This window comes from Lissotriton helveticus, chromosome 2_2, assembly GCF_964261635.1.
Source record: "Lissotriton helveticus chromosome 2_2, aLisHel1.1, whole genome shotgun sequence".
NCBI lineage: Eukaryota > Metazoa > Chordata > Amphibia > Caudata > Salamandridae > Lissotriton > Lissotriton helveticus.
Genome location: NC_136060.1, coordinates 339875967 through 339895502, shown reverse-complemented (window position 1 = coordinate 339895502; position 19536 = coordinate 339875967). Strand labels below are relative to the sequence as shown.

Genomic DNA, 19536 nt, shown 5'->3' with positions numbered 1-19536 from the left:
ACACAGTACAGATACACAGTTGTAACTTTGAAGTGCGGGTTACAATTGCAAAAAGAACCATTGATGGACGGAATGCTGAACAAGGTCAAACACTCCCCCCAGTCAGAGATTTGGGCCTAAATCCATTGTTTCTTTGCTCACGATGCCACCCCAGTTTGGACCCAGCCAAATGTAAATCAGTCTTTACCCAGTTCCCCAAGGGAACAGTCCAGCCCAGACTGCCAGACCAGGTCCTCCCCCAACCGGAAACAAGCCTCCTAAGACCGGTTTTGGGGTATCACCCCTCATCAGCCAGGATAGCTTGAATCCAGTGACATGGTGAGGACGGGACTGGGATATTCCCATGGGGAGCAGGGTCAAGACTGATTTGCATATGGATGGGTCTAAACTGGAATGGTGTGGTGAGCGAAAAAAACAACAGATTTAGTCCCAGATCTCTGACTGGGTGTAAGTGTTTGACATTTTCAAGCATTCCATCCATCAATTGTTCTTTTTGCATTTGAAGTAGGATGAACTTCAAAGAAGGGCATTTGAAGTGAACAGAAACCCTTTCTTTCCAGCCCTGGCTCCAGGCTAACTGTAGGGGCGACTGGGCACTGCCTATTGAGGTGTAAGTGTCAGCCCCTCCCTCCTTTCCTTTGGAGTCAGGCTGCAGGCACACAGAGTAGTAGGAGCAGAGAAATGTCAACTTTCTAAAAAGTGGCATTTTTAAATAGTAATGACAAATCAAACATTACCATTCCAAAGATATACAACATAACAAAGGCACTCCTTTCTAATCAGGAATTACAACTTAAAAGTGTATTGAGGAATTCCAAATGTTAAACTATGAGAGGAGTAGGCCTCACAGGAGTGAAAAATGAATTTGAGTGTTTGTCACTTCCAGGACATGCAAAATGTAAACATTCATGTCCTTACTTGTACATCAGCCTAATCCATGGTCTTCCTAGGGCCTACCTTAAAGGGTGACATGTGTAATAATGGGGAGTGTAAGGCTTGGCAACGAGTTTTAAATGCCAAGTTGAAGTGGCAGTAATCTTTGACAGGTACAAAAGGCTAATTGTGTGGGTGGATCAATTAGTGCTGCAGACCCACTAGTAGTATTTAATTTACAGTCCATGGTTATACGGTATACCACTTTACAAGGGACTTACAAGTAAATTAAATACACCAATTCTGTATACACCTATGTTACCATGGTTAGGGGAGAAGCAAAGTCACTTTAGCACTGGTCAACAGTGGTAAAGTGCCCAGAGTCTTAAGGCCAACAAAAAGAATCAGCAAAAAGAGGAGGTGAGCAGCCAAAAAGTTGGGGGAAGACCACCCTAAGGATGACAGGTCTAACACCGTCCATGTTATAATGTTGTTCTGGTGGTAGTTTGTTGCCTCCTGTAGGCTTTCATGGCATGATAATGCCATTCCTTGTAGCTTTACTGGCCCTTTGAATAAATGTTGCTAATTTTTGGTATATTGGGGCGTCCATGATATGAAATGGTGATATAGGGGCATGCAAAGCAGAATCCATTGTTGTGTCACAGAAATACATGCGAGAACTTGATAGAAAAGCAGCAATTTCAGCACCTCACATAGGATTAATAAGCAATATATAGAAATGTTAAAATGTAAACTCTGGGACACACAGGATCAGATGCCCTTAAATTCAACCATCAGTTATTACATGGAGAGGGTGATAAATCTGGCAAGCTCCTGGCTTGGGTCCTCAGGCGTCATATAGGAATATCTCCCATTTTGCACATCCAGAACATGCATGAGCAGTTACAGACCCGGCGACAAGACATTTTGCCGGCCCTCCTGGACCACTTTAGGTTGGTGTACCTGGCTGGCCCGACAGACCACAAGGGAGAGACGGATACATTTTTGGCTAGGGTGGGACTTCCATAGTTGCGACAAAACCTCATGCAAACATTGGAGGCAGATCTCTCCAAAGAGGAGTTGGGTGGTGCCATGAAGGTGCTCAATAGATTCAATGCCCCAGTTGGAGAACGGTTCCTTGTGGATTTTTATCACACCTACTCTGCTGTCCTCAAGGAAAAGCTGCTGGAGGTTTTTCTCGAGGCAAAGGAGAAAGGTCTTTTCTCTGCGACAATGTGAGAGGGGATAGTGTGGTTGATGTTGAAACCTGGGGAAGATTCGGCAATTCCTTCCTCAGACTGGCCCCTCACCATGCTCAATGCAGATATTATGCAAAACACATGCAACTAGTTTGCAGGGGGTGGTCCGGGAGTTGGTCCATGAGGATTAATGAGGCTTCATGCCAGCACATAGCACTACTCATAATTTACGTAGGCTGACCCATGTATTGCATGATGCCTTGTACGGAGTGAGGGTGATGGCTTTGGTTTCCCTTGATCTCGAAAACGAGTTTGTTATAGAGGAATGGGGCTATTTACTGGCAGTGCTGCATGCCATGGGGTTTTGGCCCAATTTCCGTGCCTGGATGTAGGTCTATACTAAGCCTTCTATCCGTATCAGGGTGGATGGTGAGCTTTCTGAGTCATGGACAATAGGAAGGAGAACTCGACCGGTTCCTCCTTTTTACCCTTTTTTTTGCGCTGGCAAGTGTGCCCCTTACACTGTTTTTTTTTTTTTTCACAACAGATTTTATTGAATAATCAAGCAAGGCAATGAATGTGGTACCCCACAGTCAGGAGAAACCACCACGCAGATGAAGACATCACATAAAACAGGATTGGAATCTGAGTCAAACATATTGCAATCGCTTTTAAGCAACCCACTCCCACCCATCCCCATCCCCAACACCCAACCGCCCTCAACCAATCCCACCCCGCAATCCCTCCCTAACCCCATGCACATGCGAAAAAGAAACAGCTGTAAAGACGTATGGAGTGGTCGGTCCGGCACCAGACACAGGCCTACACTAAGGGGGAAGCTCAGAGTTCTTCCTCAGGGTCAACGGGGGGGTCAAGCGGCAAGTCTCTATACTCAGCCCATCTTTTCCAAATCCGAAAGTGTTTGCGGGGGCACCCACGCGCTTCAAAGATAGGGCGCTCCAGGCCCATGCAAAAGTCCAGACCCGCCCTCCAAACACACAGGGGGGGAGCCCGTTCATCCTTCCACGCCCGCGCTAGGTCTCTCTTGGCCAGTACCAACCCCAACAGCAGTAGGTGGCGCTTATAGCGATTCCCTCCCACCCCCTCGAGAATATGAAGCAAACCTAAGCGATGTGTTCGGGGCAAGTCCCATCCTAACACTTCAGACAAACAGCTCCACACACCTCTCCAAAAGCCAGCAAGCCTAGGACACAGCCACAGGGTATGGAGCAGCGAGCCAACCTCCGCACCACAACGCAAGCATTCCGGCGATGCAATCAGTCCAGCCTTCCAGAGGCGTTCACGCGTAAAGTAGGCCCTGTGGAGGACCTTAAATTGGATGAACCTGAGCCTCATCGCGATCGCCGTCCCACGCGGGGATTCCAGGGCCTCTCGCCAGTCATCTTCGTCTAGTGACCCGACATCAGCTTCCCATGCCGTCCGCAGGGGAAGAAGGTCGGAGGCGCAGTGGGTGACCATAGTCTGGTAAATGCGGGACACCTTTTTTTCCCCAACCTCCCCCATGAACAGCTTCGCCTCAATGGGGCTAAAGTCGGGGAGCGACTCCAGGTCGGCAATGTACGGTGTGAGTGCATGCCGCAGCTGTAGGTAACGGAAGAACTGAGTCCGCGGCAAGTGGAACTCCTCACTTAGGACCTGGAACGACTTAAGAGCAGCACCAGACAGCACATCACCCAGCGACGATATCCCGATTGCATCCCAGCCACCAAAACCCGGCAAGGAGGCCAGGGCTGGCAACCTGCCATTACGCCACAGCGGCGTTTCCGCCGTCAGCCTACCCCACCAGCCCATGCGTCGCAATGCCTGACGCCAAACAAGGAAGACTGTCTTCGTAACACTAGGCAAGCCCCGACGCAGCCGGGCGGAGTAGAGAAGCATATGGAGGGTATTATCGCCCATAAGTGCACGCTCTAATGCATATGCCGGGTCGCCTCTATCACCATACCACCAGTCATTAAGGACGAGGAGATGAGCTGCCTGGTAGTAGGACAGAAGGTCCGAGGTGGCGAGTCCCCCACAGTATGTAGAGAGGAAGCACGTGCGTAACGCCACCCTGGCCGAACCCCCGGCCCACAGGAATTGCCCCAGGACCGAGTTCACTCGCCGAAACCAGGAAGCCGGCACCGAGTGGGGATAATTTTGCAATTGGTATAAAAGGCGTGGAAGCGCCACCATCTTAAAGATGGCGGACCGGCCAAAGATGTTAAGAGGCATCCGGGACCATGTTTTAACGTCGGTCTGCACCCGCTCCCATACCGGCAGCACCGAGCGTTCCCACGCGAGGGTCGCGGATTCAGACAGGAACACCCCTAGGTACTGCAGGCCTCCAGTGGCCACTTGCAGGTCCAGCGTCCAGGGGTCCGATACTGCACCACCACCCAGGACCCACAAGGTGGATTTGCTGAGGTTGAGGTATAAGCCGGATACGTCACCAAAAACCCGCATTATTTCCAATACCCGCGGCCCAGAGCGACGCAGGTCGGTCAGGAAGAAAAGGACGTCATCCGCGTACAACGCGATCCTATCGGAGAGGCCCTGGGGCCACATAAATCCTCGGAGTTGCGCATCTATACGCACCCAGGCGGCCAACGGCTCCATAGCCAGGGCGAAAAGATAGGGGGAGAGAGGGCATCCCTGTCGGGTACCCCGGCCAATACGGAATGTCTCCGAGACAGCCCCTGCAACACGCACAGTGGCCGTGATGTCTGTGTACAGTAGTTTAATATAGGATAGAAAAACAGGGCCGAGGTTGAGACGGGGTAGGAGCGCAAACAGGTAAGTCCAGCTCACCGAGTCGAACGCCTTATTAATGTCTGCAAGCAACAGAGCAGCCTGCTCACCCATGGCTCCCATGGCCCCGATCGCAGCCCACGCTCGCCGAATATTATGGCGTGTAGCCCTGCCGGGCATGAAGCCCGATTGGTCGGGGTGTACCAGGTCCACTATGTAAGGAAGCAACCGATTCGCCAGGGCTTTAGCCAGTATCTTGGCTTCTATATTGAGCAGGGAGATGGGGCGATACGCCTTACACTGTTTTTAAGCAAGGAAATGGACCCTTGGGGATCAGGGTGGGTGACGCCACTCATTTTGTTTCATTATACATGGACAATGCATTTGTATATGTACCCACCGAGAGTCTGTTCAGCTTCTGCTATGGCTGCTGGGTACTTTTGGCAAGGTTTCAGGCTTTAAGGTCACTGCCCGAAAATTGCTCTTGTTACTCCCTTGTGGACTGTTCAGAAAACGGATGGACCAGTTACCTGATGTGGGTCTTCTCTGGGAATTGGAGTCTTTTCAGTATCAAGGGATCTGGGTCACACACACTGAGGCTCAACATCAGCTTACAAATGTAGATAGGGTCCTGAGGGGTCTTGAGAACTCTATCAGGTTTTGTAACAGGCTCCCTCTTTCTGTAATGGGAAGGGCGGCCGTAGCAAAAATGGTTTTCCTTCCTCACTACTTGTACCTTGAAAAAAACTCTCAATTTCTGCTGTGGAACCAGTTCTTCCGTAAGCTGGATAGCCTGTTATTTTCCCTCATCTGGGCGTGTAAGCGCGGCAGGGTGGCACTGGCAAGAATCAAGAGGGACCTGGAGGATGTTGGACTAGCTGTCCCAGACAAACAGCTTTATTATTAAGCTGCACATCTACAGCATGCTGCTAGATGGCTGACAGAGAAATGATTACTGGGGACTGTGATGGGAGGAGACACTTTGCAATAGTTACTGATGAGGGGCGCAGGGCAGAACATTCAGTCACATATTTAATCAAAACCACATCGGAAACTTGGGAGAGGAGGGTCCAAAGGGTTCTACACAGGTCTCCCTTCAGTAGGGTGCTACGGTTGTAGAATGTGGCTCCCTTTAGAGACATTGATGAAGATATGTCTATGGAACACTGGAGAGTGGGAGGGTATCAGGTGTCGGGTGATATCTAACCCGGAGAAACCTTTATTACTTTCCAGGATGTTCAAAGGGGCATATTACCAAGGAATATCGATATTTATCGCTAAATGCGCTTAGCGCATGTTTTTTTATCGCTGGATAGGTTGGCGGAGAAAACATGCTATTAGCAAAGTTTTTCTCCATTGTGCTAAAAAATCCAGTGATAGCGGCGAAATGCGTGAATATCGCTGAGAATACAGCGATATTCACGCATTAGCGACAAAATGCTCTTAGCCATGTTATCCACCTCCCATTGGATAACATGGCTAAGAACTGGTCTGAGCAGGCGTTAGTTTTTGGCGATAGCGGAATATTTCCATCGCTACGCCTGCCTTGCTAATAGGCGATAGCGACGTTAGCGACTGCTTGCAGTCGGTAACAGGTTGGGTACGCCCACTTTGCATGTCATTAGCGATAAATATCGCTGACATGCAAAGTGGGCCCCAAACCGCTCGATATCGCCTAAAAGCTGTCGCTAACATCAGTTAGCGACAGCTTGATAATAGAGCGATAGAATTATCGCCGCTTACCGGCCGAAAACGGCCGCTAAACTGGTGATAATTGCATATCGCCACCCTTGGTAATATGCCCCAAGATTCTTTTGAGATCGGACCAGCCCACTTCTCACAGAATGCTGAGCTGTAGAGCATTGCGAGGTGATCTGGACTGATTTCCCTGCGGCCAAGCAGCCCTCTGGGTTGCTAGACGGCCTAATTGGATGAAGGGAGGGATGTTACCTAATCACCCACTTTAATAAAGCCCTTAGGGACGACATGCATCACTAAACATTTGCAGCGCGTGGGGCCTAGGAAAGAGATTTGGGAATGCCTAATTCATATTCGGATTGGATGGGTGCTACAGCCCTGGTGAGCACAGTGTCCTGTAATAATAGATTCAAACTACTTCACTTTCACTTTCGCACCGTACATATGTCACACATTATAAATTGAACCAAATAGATCTCACTAGAGGAGCTAAGCATGCACCTTGCGGGGAGGAAGGTGCCACCTTTTTACATTTAGCTTGGAAATGCGCCAAGGTCCAGGATTATTAGAGGCAAATGTTGCCACGCATAGAGGATGGCACTGGGATACCGATCCCACTAATGCCACTGGTTTGCTTGATGGGCATGGTAGTTGGACCGAAGAGATGGAAAATCCCCTACAAGCTTGTCCAGCTGGCCCTCCTTTTGGCGAAACGTCATGTGGCCATTAGGTGCTTGGGCACTAGAGTTCTGTTGCTGGGTCACTGATTGAGAGACCTACTAGAATGGGGGGTGGCAGAAGAACACCATGTGAGAATGTCACAGAATGACGTAGGGGCGGCTGACGAGGTATTGTTATGGCCCCAATTGCAATTCCATGATGACATTGACCTGAGATCCGATGACATCTCTGAAGAGTTGATTGTATGGAAGGATTTTACTTTTGATATTTTAATGACGACTAAGTGTGAAATTATTGTACTCCTTATGGGAAGATTAGCTTGTTGTCTTGGTTCATCCCACAAGTTGCATTGATCGTTATCTGTGTCGCCCTGAAGTACTGCACTTGGGGAATGTAAAGAGATCATGTCTGTCACAGCCTTCAATATTTAATTGATGGGATGATATATGTGGAACTGCACTCATGCACTGTGTGTTTCTTTGCTTTACTTGTTTTACTAAAACTAATAAAATACAGTTTAAAAAAATATAAAAATGTGAAACAATACAAAATGATAAATTGATGTTTTAGCCCAAACAAGTATTTACAAAAACGAAAAGGTGATATTTCTGGACACACATTCCAAAATGAAAAGTCGTATTTGATAGCACAATATGAATATTTTCATAAATGTATCTAAAAGGTTGGTGTAAATTGTCTTCTGAACCTGAAATAAGGGCTTAATTTGCATCAGTGATTGCATGTGGTGGGCACTGGCAATTATTTGTAGGACTTAGGGGCATATTTACGAGTACCCATCGCCATCCTGATGCCACTATTAGTGACATTGTGATGGCGATAGGGGCCTCGCCTTATTTACAAGGCAGCGTTAAGCCACTTAATGTGGCTTAATGCTTCCTTGTAAATAAAGCATTCTTTCATGCTGTGCTTAGAGTGAAAGGGGAGGGCTCTGGGTTTTGTGATGGGCGTTCCACCGCAACACCTATTGATTTTGATGCTGCCCCCTTTTTACAAGGGCAGCGTAAATAGGAGGCAGTGCCAAAATGAAGACGAGGGAAAACCTGGTCTTAAAGTGGCTAAACGAGGAGAAATGCTTTATTTATGACTATGACACGCAGAGCCAAACAATGCAATCTATTGGCGCACATGGATACTGCTCCTCAAAATTTTCCAGATCCCGTCTGCTGCCTGGGTAATATTCTAAGGTAAGGAATTTACGGCTCAATAGAGTCTCTAACAGAAAAGTCAGGTTCGTAACTTGTTATTTTTTGCAGCACATCAACAGTAATAAAGTGAAAAGACAACACATGAAAACTCCAACACCAATTTAGAAACATACAGTAGAATGTAGTAAATAATTTGACACCGGAACAGCAAAAATCCAATCAGTAGAACAGGAGTTATGAATTTTGAAACTTTTTTGTGAAATATAGAGCCCAAAAAATCAAAGTGCCAACCATGGGCATCTAGTTGTGTGAGACCGAGAAAAACTTGAAGGTTATGGCCCAGCACACTGGAGTGTGGTTTGGATTAGGCCTGGTCTTGGTTTGCCTTCAGAATTTTTAAAGATAAATGTCTGAGAAGATAAAGTTTAGCAGGGCAAGGCATCTATCGGTGTCACGGAGAAGGTGTCATCGTTGGGGAGCTGCTGAATGAAGTTGCTGTGAAGATTTCTACATTTGGACTTTGTCACTATTCTGGAAGTTGAAAATCTCCAGGACAAAGCTGCAGGCTATAGCTGATGAGGGCTCCACAAGGCCTGATACCCTTCCAGAGATGTACAGCTAAAAAGGATTTGCCGCTGCACAGAAGAACATAATAGGAGCTACAGCAAAGTCCTATGTTTTGTTTTTTTGCTGTTTGGGCAACTTTACCACTGCTTCCAAGGGCCCCGGATTGGGTGGGCACGACTTCAAGGGCAGGTCTTCAGGCAGGGTCCCTGTACAGGGTTCAAGGTGTTGCCGCTTTTTGTGTCCCGGTAGCTCAGAACAGGAGGCCAGCCAACAAGCCCTTGGAGTCAATCATATTCCTAGGTTCAAGCAGCAAGACAGGTCTCAAGCAGCAGGGCAGACCGCTGAAGAACAAAGAAGACCTCAAGCAGTAGGGCAGTCCTCTGAGTGTCCTCTTCAGCTCCAGGCATGAACTGAAGAGTTGGTCTGAAGGTCCGATATTTATACCTGGTACCAGCCTTTGAAGATGGAGAAATGTCTATGCCTTTCTACATCGGGCACTGGAAATGTGTCCTCTGTCCCTGTCCTGATTCCAAAAGGTCTAGGGTGACAAAAAACTGATGTCAAAGTTCTTTGTGTGTGCTTGGAGCAGTCCCTTTGAAGTGAAAGTGGGGAGGGAACAGCTCCACCCATCCCATCCTGACAGGATGGCCAATCCTGGCAATGCCTATTTCCCCTGTGTCTCACTGTGTGGGAAGAACCTTCAAAGACAAGCTGCTAGCTGCACCTAGTCATGTGACCCAGGACACAGGCTGCAGTCACTCAAATGGTAAGGACAAGAAAGTGCAAATTTTCCAAAAGTGGCATTTTCAGTATTGTGACTTAAAATTCAACTTTATCATTAAAGAGGATTTTGAATTACAATTCTTTTAAAACCAAGCATGACATTTCTACTTGTTTCCAAGCAAATGTTAGCCGTTATTAAATGTGACATGGTGACCCACTGTTATGCTATGGAAGAGGAAAGCCTTGCAGTAGTGAAAAACAAATTATAGAGTTAAAATCAGTGCTAGGACATGTAAAATCCAAGGCACCCAACCCTATTGACTGTTTAGAGCCTACCTTAGGGGTGACATATGTATTAAAAAGGAAGAGTAAGGACTGGCATAAGTTTTATTTTGCCAACCCCAACTGGCAGTTTAGAACTGTACACACAGGCTACAATTGCAGGCGTGAGGCATGTTGTAAAGGGCTACTTGAGTGGATGACACAATACGTACTGCAGGCCCACTAGTAGCCATAAATTCACAGGCCCTACGTACACATAGGACTGCTGTACCAGGGACTTATAAGTAAATTAAATGTGCATATTGAGTTTAACAAAAGAGTGCTACTTGGTGAGAGACACAAAGATAGCTGAGCACAAGAAATCAAACAACACCCATTAGGTGTGTTTAGAAAGCCCTCACTCACCGACCTGGTCGGTGACATGCTTCATCATCGGGCCCCACTGGGTGTGACCGAATGTCACCCCAGTGTGCTTCAACGCCAGATTTACTGCGGAGCGGGTAATGTGAAGGTGTGAAGGCTAAGTGACAAATTCAAGTGAATAGAGTGATGTGGTGATTTAAAAATGGCTTGAGTGTATCAAAAATTAATTTAATGGTTGATCACCAAGGACATATTAAAAAATGTGTTGGTAAACAAGGTCAACTAAATTGGATGGCCTGTTTCCAGTAACATTACGTGAGCGGTCAACATGTTTCTGCCAATGTTGGTGTAGTTAACCTGGCATTCGTCAGGACCTAAAGTGACTAAACCCAGGCGGTATGGGCACGCTAAGGCCCACCCTACCAAAGGACGTGAAAGTTAAAATATCTGTCGGAGTGCGCTGTAAAGGTGGCTTCACCGATCAAAAAACGGGAGGCACAACCCTTCTGGTCTCAAAATGAGAGACTCAAAAATCAGAAGCACCTGTGAAGATAAAGGGTACAGACAGACATGAACAGACAAATACACAATTAGTTATTGTTCTGCAGGCCAACAGACACACAATGGTGACTAGTGCTCAAATGTACAGGCAAGTGCACAACACATGACTAAATCGCAGAGGTGTGTGGTTCTGCCTGTGGCTATGTCTTATCATACTACATGATAGCGTTATCGGTGAAATATCATTATCACGTAGTGCCAGTGTTGATGGGCGAACACAAATGTGGCCCACCAGTGAGCATGTGTCATTACATGCGACGCGTGGAAACTGCGTGGTATGGTGGGGGATGGGCGTTACTCAATCTATAACGCGTTCATTGATAGGAACTAAGCGATCAATGGGCCAAAGGCCTGTGACCAATATCCCCAGAAAAACGAAATGCTCGTTTTATGGTTCTCACTTCAATGGAGAGAAAATATCACCCCATAGACTGCGGGAGGGGGGTGACGGCGCATTTGGCACATCCTGTAACGTAGAAAGACAAACAAACACGAGACAAACACGTTGTGACCCCGCAGCTTTTTGAACTTGCCTTTTGAACCTGTATTTGCTTTTCAAGCTCGTTCATTGTTATCCCCCGAGATTAGACTTACTAAGGGGACGTCCCTGGATTGGTTGATGAAACGACCCAGTCCCCGCCCTCATAGTCGATAAGAGAATTTTAGCTCACTGTAGATTTTCTCTTACTGTTTTATTTAATTAGTATTACCCCTCCAGTTTGAGTCACCTTTCAGTCAACTGGATAGTAGTTTGATTCACCTTTTCAGTCAACTGGATAGTAGTTGAGACGTCGTAGTTTCTCTATGTCTATGACTGTAGGTTTACTTCGACCGCTTTTTCCCCATTGGTCGACTACACGTAAACTCGCTTTCGGCCACGCCCATTCCCGGAAGAGCGCGCGCTGGTGACGGAGCCCCGGCTTCATATACAGCTCAACCACACCGGCTCTTGATCGTCTAGACGCGGTCTTGAGGGCTGGTCAGGTTTACACACGGGTGCCTGGCGTCGTGGGTGTGAGTGTGGTTCCGGTTATCTTCTGCTTCCTTCGGCATGAGCTAAGTACCTTCGAGGCTTCCCTACTAAGTTTGTCTCGTGTTTGTTTGTCTTTCTACGTTACAGGATGTGCCAAATGCGCCGTCACCCCCCTCCCGCAGTCTATGGGGTGATATTTTCTCTCCATTCAAGTGAGAACCATTAAACAAGCATTTCGTTTTTCTGGGGATATTGGTCACAGGCCTTTGGCCCATTGATCGCTTATAATGAACGCGTTATAGATTGAGTAACGCCCATCCCCCACCATACCACGCAGTTTCCACGCGTCGCATGTAATGACACATGCTCACTGGTGGGCCACATTTGTGTTCGCCCATCAACACTGGCACTACGTGATAATGATATTTCACCGATAACGCTATCATGTAGTATGATAAGACATAGCCACAGGCAGAACCACACACCTCTGCGATTTAGTCATGTGTTGTGCACTTGCCTGTACATTTGAGCACTAGTCACCATTGTGTGTCTGTTGGCCTGCAGAACAATAACTAATTGTGTATTTGTCTGTTCATGTCTGTCTGTACCCTTTATCTTCACAGGTGCTTCTGATTTTTGAGTCTCTCATTTTGAGACCAGAAGGGTTGTGCCTCCCGTTTTTTGATCGGTGAAGCCACCTTTACAGCGCACTCCGACAGATATTTTAACTTTCACGTCCTTTGGTAGGGTGGGCCTTAGCGTGCCCATACCGCCGGGGTTTAGTCACTTTAGGTCCTGACGAATGCCAGGTTAACTACACCAACTTTGGCAGAAACATGTTGACCGCTCACGTAATGTTACTGGAAACAGGCCATCCAATTTAGTTGACCTTGTTTACCAACACATTTTTTAATATGTCCTTGGTGATCAACCATTAAATTAATTTTTGATACACTCAAGCCATTTTTAAATCACCACATCACTCTATTCACTTGAATTTGTCACTTAGCCTTCACACCTTCACATTACCCGCTCCGCAGTAAATCTGGCGTTGAAGCACACTGGGGTGACATTCGGTCACACCCACTGGGGCCCGATGATGAAGCATGTCACCGACCAGGTCGGTGAGTGAGGGCTTTCTAAACACACCTAATGGGTGTTGTTTGATTTCTTGTGCTCAGCTATCTTTGAGTCTCTCACCAAGTAGCACTCTTTTGTTGTTAGTTTTCTAGTTAGAGTGGGGAGTAAGAGTGCCCTATCTACCCTACCTCTCTTTTTGTTGATTCCCATATTGAGTTTAAGCCAATCTTACCATGTTTGAAGGAGAGAGCACAAACACCTTACCACTGGATAGCAGTGGTAACGTATACTGAGTACTAAAATCCAAGAAAAACGGGTTCAGAGAACAGAAGGGGTGAAGGTAAAATGTTTGGTGGTGACTCTGCAGAGAGGGCCAAGTCCAACAGTAGACAATAGAGGGGTCAGGCCCAGATGTGAGCTACATCTGCCTGTGGCAGGGGAGGCATCCTTGAATTTAATCAAGGGGTAGAGCACTGCCCTTAGACCATCTTGTCAGGAGAAAGACAACACTTCCCCACACCCAAAGTCCATTGTCTCTGTCCTAGGAGCAGTTTACACCTCACCACAGAGAGCCGTCAGCTGCCAGGTGACAGGTGGAATACTTACAGAAAGGCTTTAGAGGCTTAAGGGAGAAAAGTGGCACCTTTCCAAAAATGCCTTTTTCTCAATAGTTACACAAAATCTGACTTGATCATTAAGTTGGATTGTGTTTTACTAATAAGGACGAGTCCTTGAAATATTTATCTAGCTGCTATCAACCTGAATGTAACATTATAGGGTGTGATAATGTAATCCAGTGAGCCAGACTTGCTACATTTAAAATAGCAATTATGCTGTTTGACCAAAAAGACACCTGGTTTTAAATACCATTCACCCTGCCTTATGCAGAATAAGGCCTACCTTAGGTGTGATGTATTGATATTTGAAGGAAGGTGTAAGCCTTTTAAAAGGGGTTCGTTTGGCAGTTTTAACCTACCCTGTCAGACCACACTGGTAGAACTGGGGTCAGGTTTGCTGTGTTACTGCAGTGGTTGGCACAATGAGTACTGCAGTCCACCCGTGACATTTAATTGAAATCTCTGGTACACTTGGGAAGATAAACTAGGGATTTACAGGTAAGCTAAAAAGAACAATTAGTTGTATACCAATCTTATCATGTTTAAAGGAGAAGCACACCCACTTTACCAGTGGTTGGCAGGAGTAAAGTGCAGAGTCATGTGTCCAACAAAAACAGTCAAGGCAAAAAATCTGGGGGAATATCACTAAAACGTTGGACATTTCCAAAATGCTTCTTTCTGCTTATGACAATGGCATCCAAACTATTTTATTGATCTTAAACTATATTCAAATTATATTAGCACATTTAAAGATGTAAAAAGTATTTATAAAAAATGTCTGCATGAATCCCTTTTAGTGACTGATTGCAAATGGAGAATTATGGGCACAAAATGCATTACTACTGGTTATTAACTTATTTATGAGTCCTAATAATAACTAGGTGTTACCTTTCAGGTGTGACAAAGTGCAAAGGGGATAACAGCAATGAGTATTTTTGAAAATATAAATTGTAGGGGTGAACGCCTAGAATAAAAAAATGGGCATTTTTATTGATTTAAATGAGGTCCCTATTTTATCTTTTTATGTGACCAAGGTTTTATAAGTCGAATCTATGTTGATGAAATGCATATTTTTTTAGCATGTTTGATTTTATGGCTTTTAGTTGCCGAATAAAGTACCTTTTGACTTGACTTGACACTTAATATATTTGTGTGGAATTATGAACGTTGTCTTTATAGCCCAAAACGGCGAGTTTCTGTGGTACTTGAACAGTGCTGTACTCTTACTACTTACATCTCTTTTATTGCATTGTTTTCAACTGTGTTTGTAGAGTTGGGTAAAAAGTCACATTTTCCATTTAATTCTATTAAGCATTTGTTGTAATTTACATCCTTAGTTCGGATTATGGAATAGAATCATTGTTCTTTATTCACAATCTTGTATGTTGGTTTTTCTTCACCTTTTTATTCTAATTTCACCTATTTCTAATTCATGGTTGATTTTATGTTCTCTTTTTTACTGATCAATCAGAGTGCTTGTTTGGTGTGGTACCGGATTAGCGTTGTCAGAATAGCATCTGAAACATTATTATTGTCCCCGAAATGTAATTTACAAGAATATCACTCCACGGAAATTAATAATACAAATCTTCACGCAATGGGACAGTATTTTCGCAACTGATATATAGGACACAATGTTTATGTCAGATGATATTTTGTATGCAGTATTCTGAGGTGCTGTTGCTTGTTTTCATGTATTGACTAATTAGTTACAAATTATCCACTATTAGTCTTCTTGTTTAATGTGGCTGAGGTCTTTCTAAAGTAATCTACTGGTCCGTATTATATTCTGTAGTAAGCACATTTTGTGTGATCTTTTTCCTGTTTACTTTTGACTTTCTCAAAATAGTGTTTCAAGCAATCTAATGGTAGAGAAATGCCTTATTGGTAACAGATTGATCTTTTGATTTATATATATTATTGCCACTTACAATTCCTCTATGTAGTCTACATTTCGTGGTGTCTGTGAACCTGCTCCAATCTCAAAGGTGCCTCATCCAATTTTTGTTTTTGGAGTTGAACACTGGATCTATTAAACATTAATCCACAAAATCTCTAGCGGATTGGTACAAATTGTTTTTACTGTCTGAGCTGTCATAGCCTCAATGACTTGAAGATGCTATTAGGAGCTCTGTGGATGTTTTAGAATAGAAGACATGAAACTAGTGGGAAACGACATTCTGTGAGCCATTTTCAACATCTGGTTTGAGATCCTTTGTCATGCAGCAGTCATTTTACTAAGGGCAGAAGTGAGAGACTAGGTAGCTAGTGTCTTGAAACAGCTTCAGTGTTTTTTCACAATAATATTTAAATTATATTCGTCAAGGAGGGGGTATGGATAATTAGGGAATGGACATATAGGGGAATATAACCTCACAATTTTTGAGTGCCACTAAATTAGACTGAAATATTCAAAGTAGGTAACATCCTTCTCTGTATATGTCAGAATGCTAAAACCATCCAAATCAAGATTGGTTCAGGAGTGTGAATGCTTCAGTTGTCTGTCAATCAAGGTACCTTTACAGCAGACAACTACAATGGAGAATCTGAGATGAACATAAGCTGCGTGTTGTATCTTTCCTCTCCAAGACCACTGGCTTCACCTAAAGCAGTTTGATTTGTTCATCACGATTCTCTTTCTTTCATTGTATTTATTTATTTAGGAATTTTATTAGGGGTGCCACATGTCACCTACGCCACATCAAAACAACGAGGCAAAGTGGTAAAAAACAAGGAAAAAGTATGTTAGACTTAATTGAAAGCCTTTGTAAAAGGTTGGTATTCAGGGGGTTCCTGAACTGCAATCTTCACAAGGACTTGAAAGCTGGGTCATTTCCAGAGTTTTGGGCTGGACTTCCAAGGAGATTAATTCACACTTTAATCTTTTATAGGAACTCTGATAGCTCAAGTAAGCTGAGGAGGAATGCAAGTTCCTAGCTAAACCAAAGTAGCCTTCTAGTTTCTGTGGGTAGGCAGGTCGTATGCTCCAGTATGCTGTTGCATAATTCACACAGTTTTTTTCACCTTGATCATAAGTTAAACCAGGAGCCAGTGGAGAGCCTTTAACGCTGGATTGACATGATCCCCATTTTTTAAATCCTGGTACATAATGGCTGCCCACTTTTGCACTCAATGCAATGCTTAATGAGCTTTTTGGGAGGGCATTTAGGAAATTGTTCGTGTATTCCAATATGCTCTAAGATCAATGCTTATTTATCCTCTATGAAGTGGCTGGCTTGGAGGTGTGGGGGGATTTTTCAGATGAGTGTGAGTTGGGAATTAGCTCCTTGTACCGGTTTCCGAGGTTGCTAACAATATTAATCCCAAAGTTTCTGACCTGTTAGGAAGAGGTTGTAAGACTGCTGGTGCAACATTCCGTCCATCATCTTGTGTGTTTTGCTGTTCACCCTATGTGGGAAGGGTATGCCCAGACGTGGGCCCCTTGCTCACTAGGCCACTGGAGTCAAGCTATCCTGGCTGAAGACGGCTGATAGCTAGAAACCGGTCCTAAGATGCTTGATTCCGGTCCAGGGAAGACATGGCTTGGCAGTTCGGGCTGGACTGTTCCCATGAGGCACAGGGTCAAGACTGATTTGCATATGGCCATGTCTGAACTGGGGTGGCTTGGTGAGCAAAATAACGATGGATTAAACCCAGATCTGTGACTGGGGGTGAATGTTTTGCCATTGTGCAACATTCCGTCCATCATCTTGTGTGTTTTGCTGTTCACCCAATTGGAGGGAGGAGCTTCTGAGTACATTCTTCCTTTGTGAAGAATTTCTTTCCCTCCTTCAGACAAACATATATGTCTTTTATCCAAAAGAAGACATGATTTAGGCACTTCCCATTGCTAAACTGCTTCTTTGTGCTGTTCTTTAAGCAGACGAGTACCTGAGTATCATCCTAGTGCTACATGAAGTCTGTAGATATTGAAAAGCAGCAGCGTTAAGGCAGGGCTCCTGCGGAATCAAACATTTCACTATGCAGGAGTAAGAAACAGAGGAACTTAAAAGTACATGATGACTCTGGGAGTGGGGAAATCAATGAATGTGTTCAAGGGCTGTCCCTGAAATATTTCACCTTTGTAGAGTCTGCTCAGCGGTAGACTGTGTCATATGAAGTCGCTCTTTTGTATATGCTGTTTTTAAAGGGGATAGCCAGAGCCGTACACATTTCTATGTTTGATGCCTTACCTCAACAACTGAAAAAACATTTATAAAGTCTATGAACAGAAATTGATTAAAATACATTTGCAACTTTGATACTACTAGATTTGTTGTATAAATATTGATTCCCCTTTTCTAAATTGTATTTTTTCTACTCATATTTATTTCTCCATGCTGCTCACTTGACCTAAATTTAATACTCAATATTTTATATTAATTATTTTGCCATTCTTTTGCAGGATGTAGATATCTCTGAACTTATGAAGAAGCTTGATATTCTTGGGGACAATGGGGTGAGTATTGAACTAAGAATGTGATTCATACTATAGCACACCTTTTTACTTTTTATTGCACCTTGGGTTTTCGTTAATGCAATAGACCAGGACAGATGAGCAAAAAAATCATGCACTTTCTTTCCTGACTCTTTCGCATACAATGAAAATACTCTTATATTGCTAAGCCACACGGTTATTATTATAACAGAAGAAATATGGTAAATGTAGTAAAATATTATGCAGGAAAAGCTGTAGTATTTACAAATCTATTTAATATGTCTGTGCAGATATTTATTTTAGACGACACATAACTGTATTATATCCATATGAACTGCTTAATGCGGGACACCAGATTCACAAGAAAACTATGTTGAACGCTACAGAGTTTTATTTATTTATGCAAGGTTTTGCAAAGCACTACAAAGCGGCCATCTGAGGCCTTAGAATGCATTCGGTTTGCATTTATATAAAATAATGAAAGTAACAGGAACATACTGTGTGGAAGCTGATGATGCTCCTGGTAGTCACTCCAGAGGGACAACACTTAGTAAGCACTCCGCCATCATATATGCCCTGTATGTCTTAGGTGCATGACCAGCCAGAGCTACAAAGTAGAAACTGGGGAGTAATGTGTTGAAGTGGGTTGGATCATCCAAACCCTACGGAGAATTGGTAAGTCTTTAAGATTGACAAGATCTTCTGCAAGCCTTCGATGTAGTAGCAGGGAGTACCACAGAGAGGAGCACAGAAAATGAGGAATTTGACCATCAAATCTCTTGTGCCTAGTATGATTAGCAGCCACAAAATGTCTGTTGGCTAATTGAGACTAACCTGAGGCGTCTGGTCAGTAGGTAAGGAATGAGCAGTATTTGCATGTAGTTAAAACATCGACAATGGAGTGCCTCATGCACTTGGCAGAGAGTTTTGAATGATACTCTGTCTTTTACAAGAAGTAAGTGCAAAGCTTTCAATGTTGGAGTGATGCGATCATGTCACTTCAATCCAAAAACCAGATGTGCTGTCTAATTTGTAATGCTGAGGCCAAAATAATTTGTTACAGTAGACTGGAAAGGATCATAGGGAGCACTAGCAATGTTTTCTAAGCGTCGATCCCGTTTTAGCCACCAACGTTGATGGAATGTCACTATAATGCAGAACTCCCAAATGACGGGCTTCTTCTGCTGCGACTGGAGAAGAGACAAATTCTCCAGGCCACAAAGAAGGGAATGAGGTTAGGTTGACACAGCTAAAGAGGAGAATCTTATTTTTGACTAATGAGGCATAGCCAATTAATCTATGTTCAGAGGTGGACATGTGTAAGACATTGAGGCAGATTTGTGGAGGACACCAGATTCATCATCAAGCTTAAGGCAGAATTAAGTGACATCTGCATCCATGTGGGTCCCTATATTGTAGCTGTCTTGGATGATTGTGCGGGATGCCTTATAAACATTAAATATTTTTGCAGTAGTCCGTTGCCTTTAGGCTAGGTTTGACCCATAGAAATACCCCATCGATATATACATGGAAAAACTCTGGAAAACACCACACATTGGCTAAT

At 44.5% G+C, this 19536-nt stretch overlaps 1 protein-coding gene across 1 annotated transcript in view; it reads left to right on the top strand.

Moving 5' to 3' along the window:
- The window catches only part of JAKMIP1 (janus kinase and microtubule interacting protein 1), a 1395482-nt gene that overhangs the window by 1196928 nt on the left and 179018 nt on the right, over positions 1–19536 (top strand). The window contains 1 exon segment of the mRNA XM_078678490.1: positions 17940–17993. Coding sequence (XP_078534616.1) covers positions 17940–17993 — 54 coding nt within the window.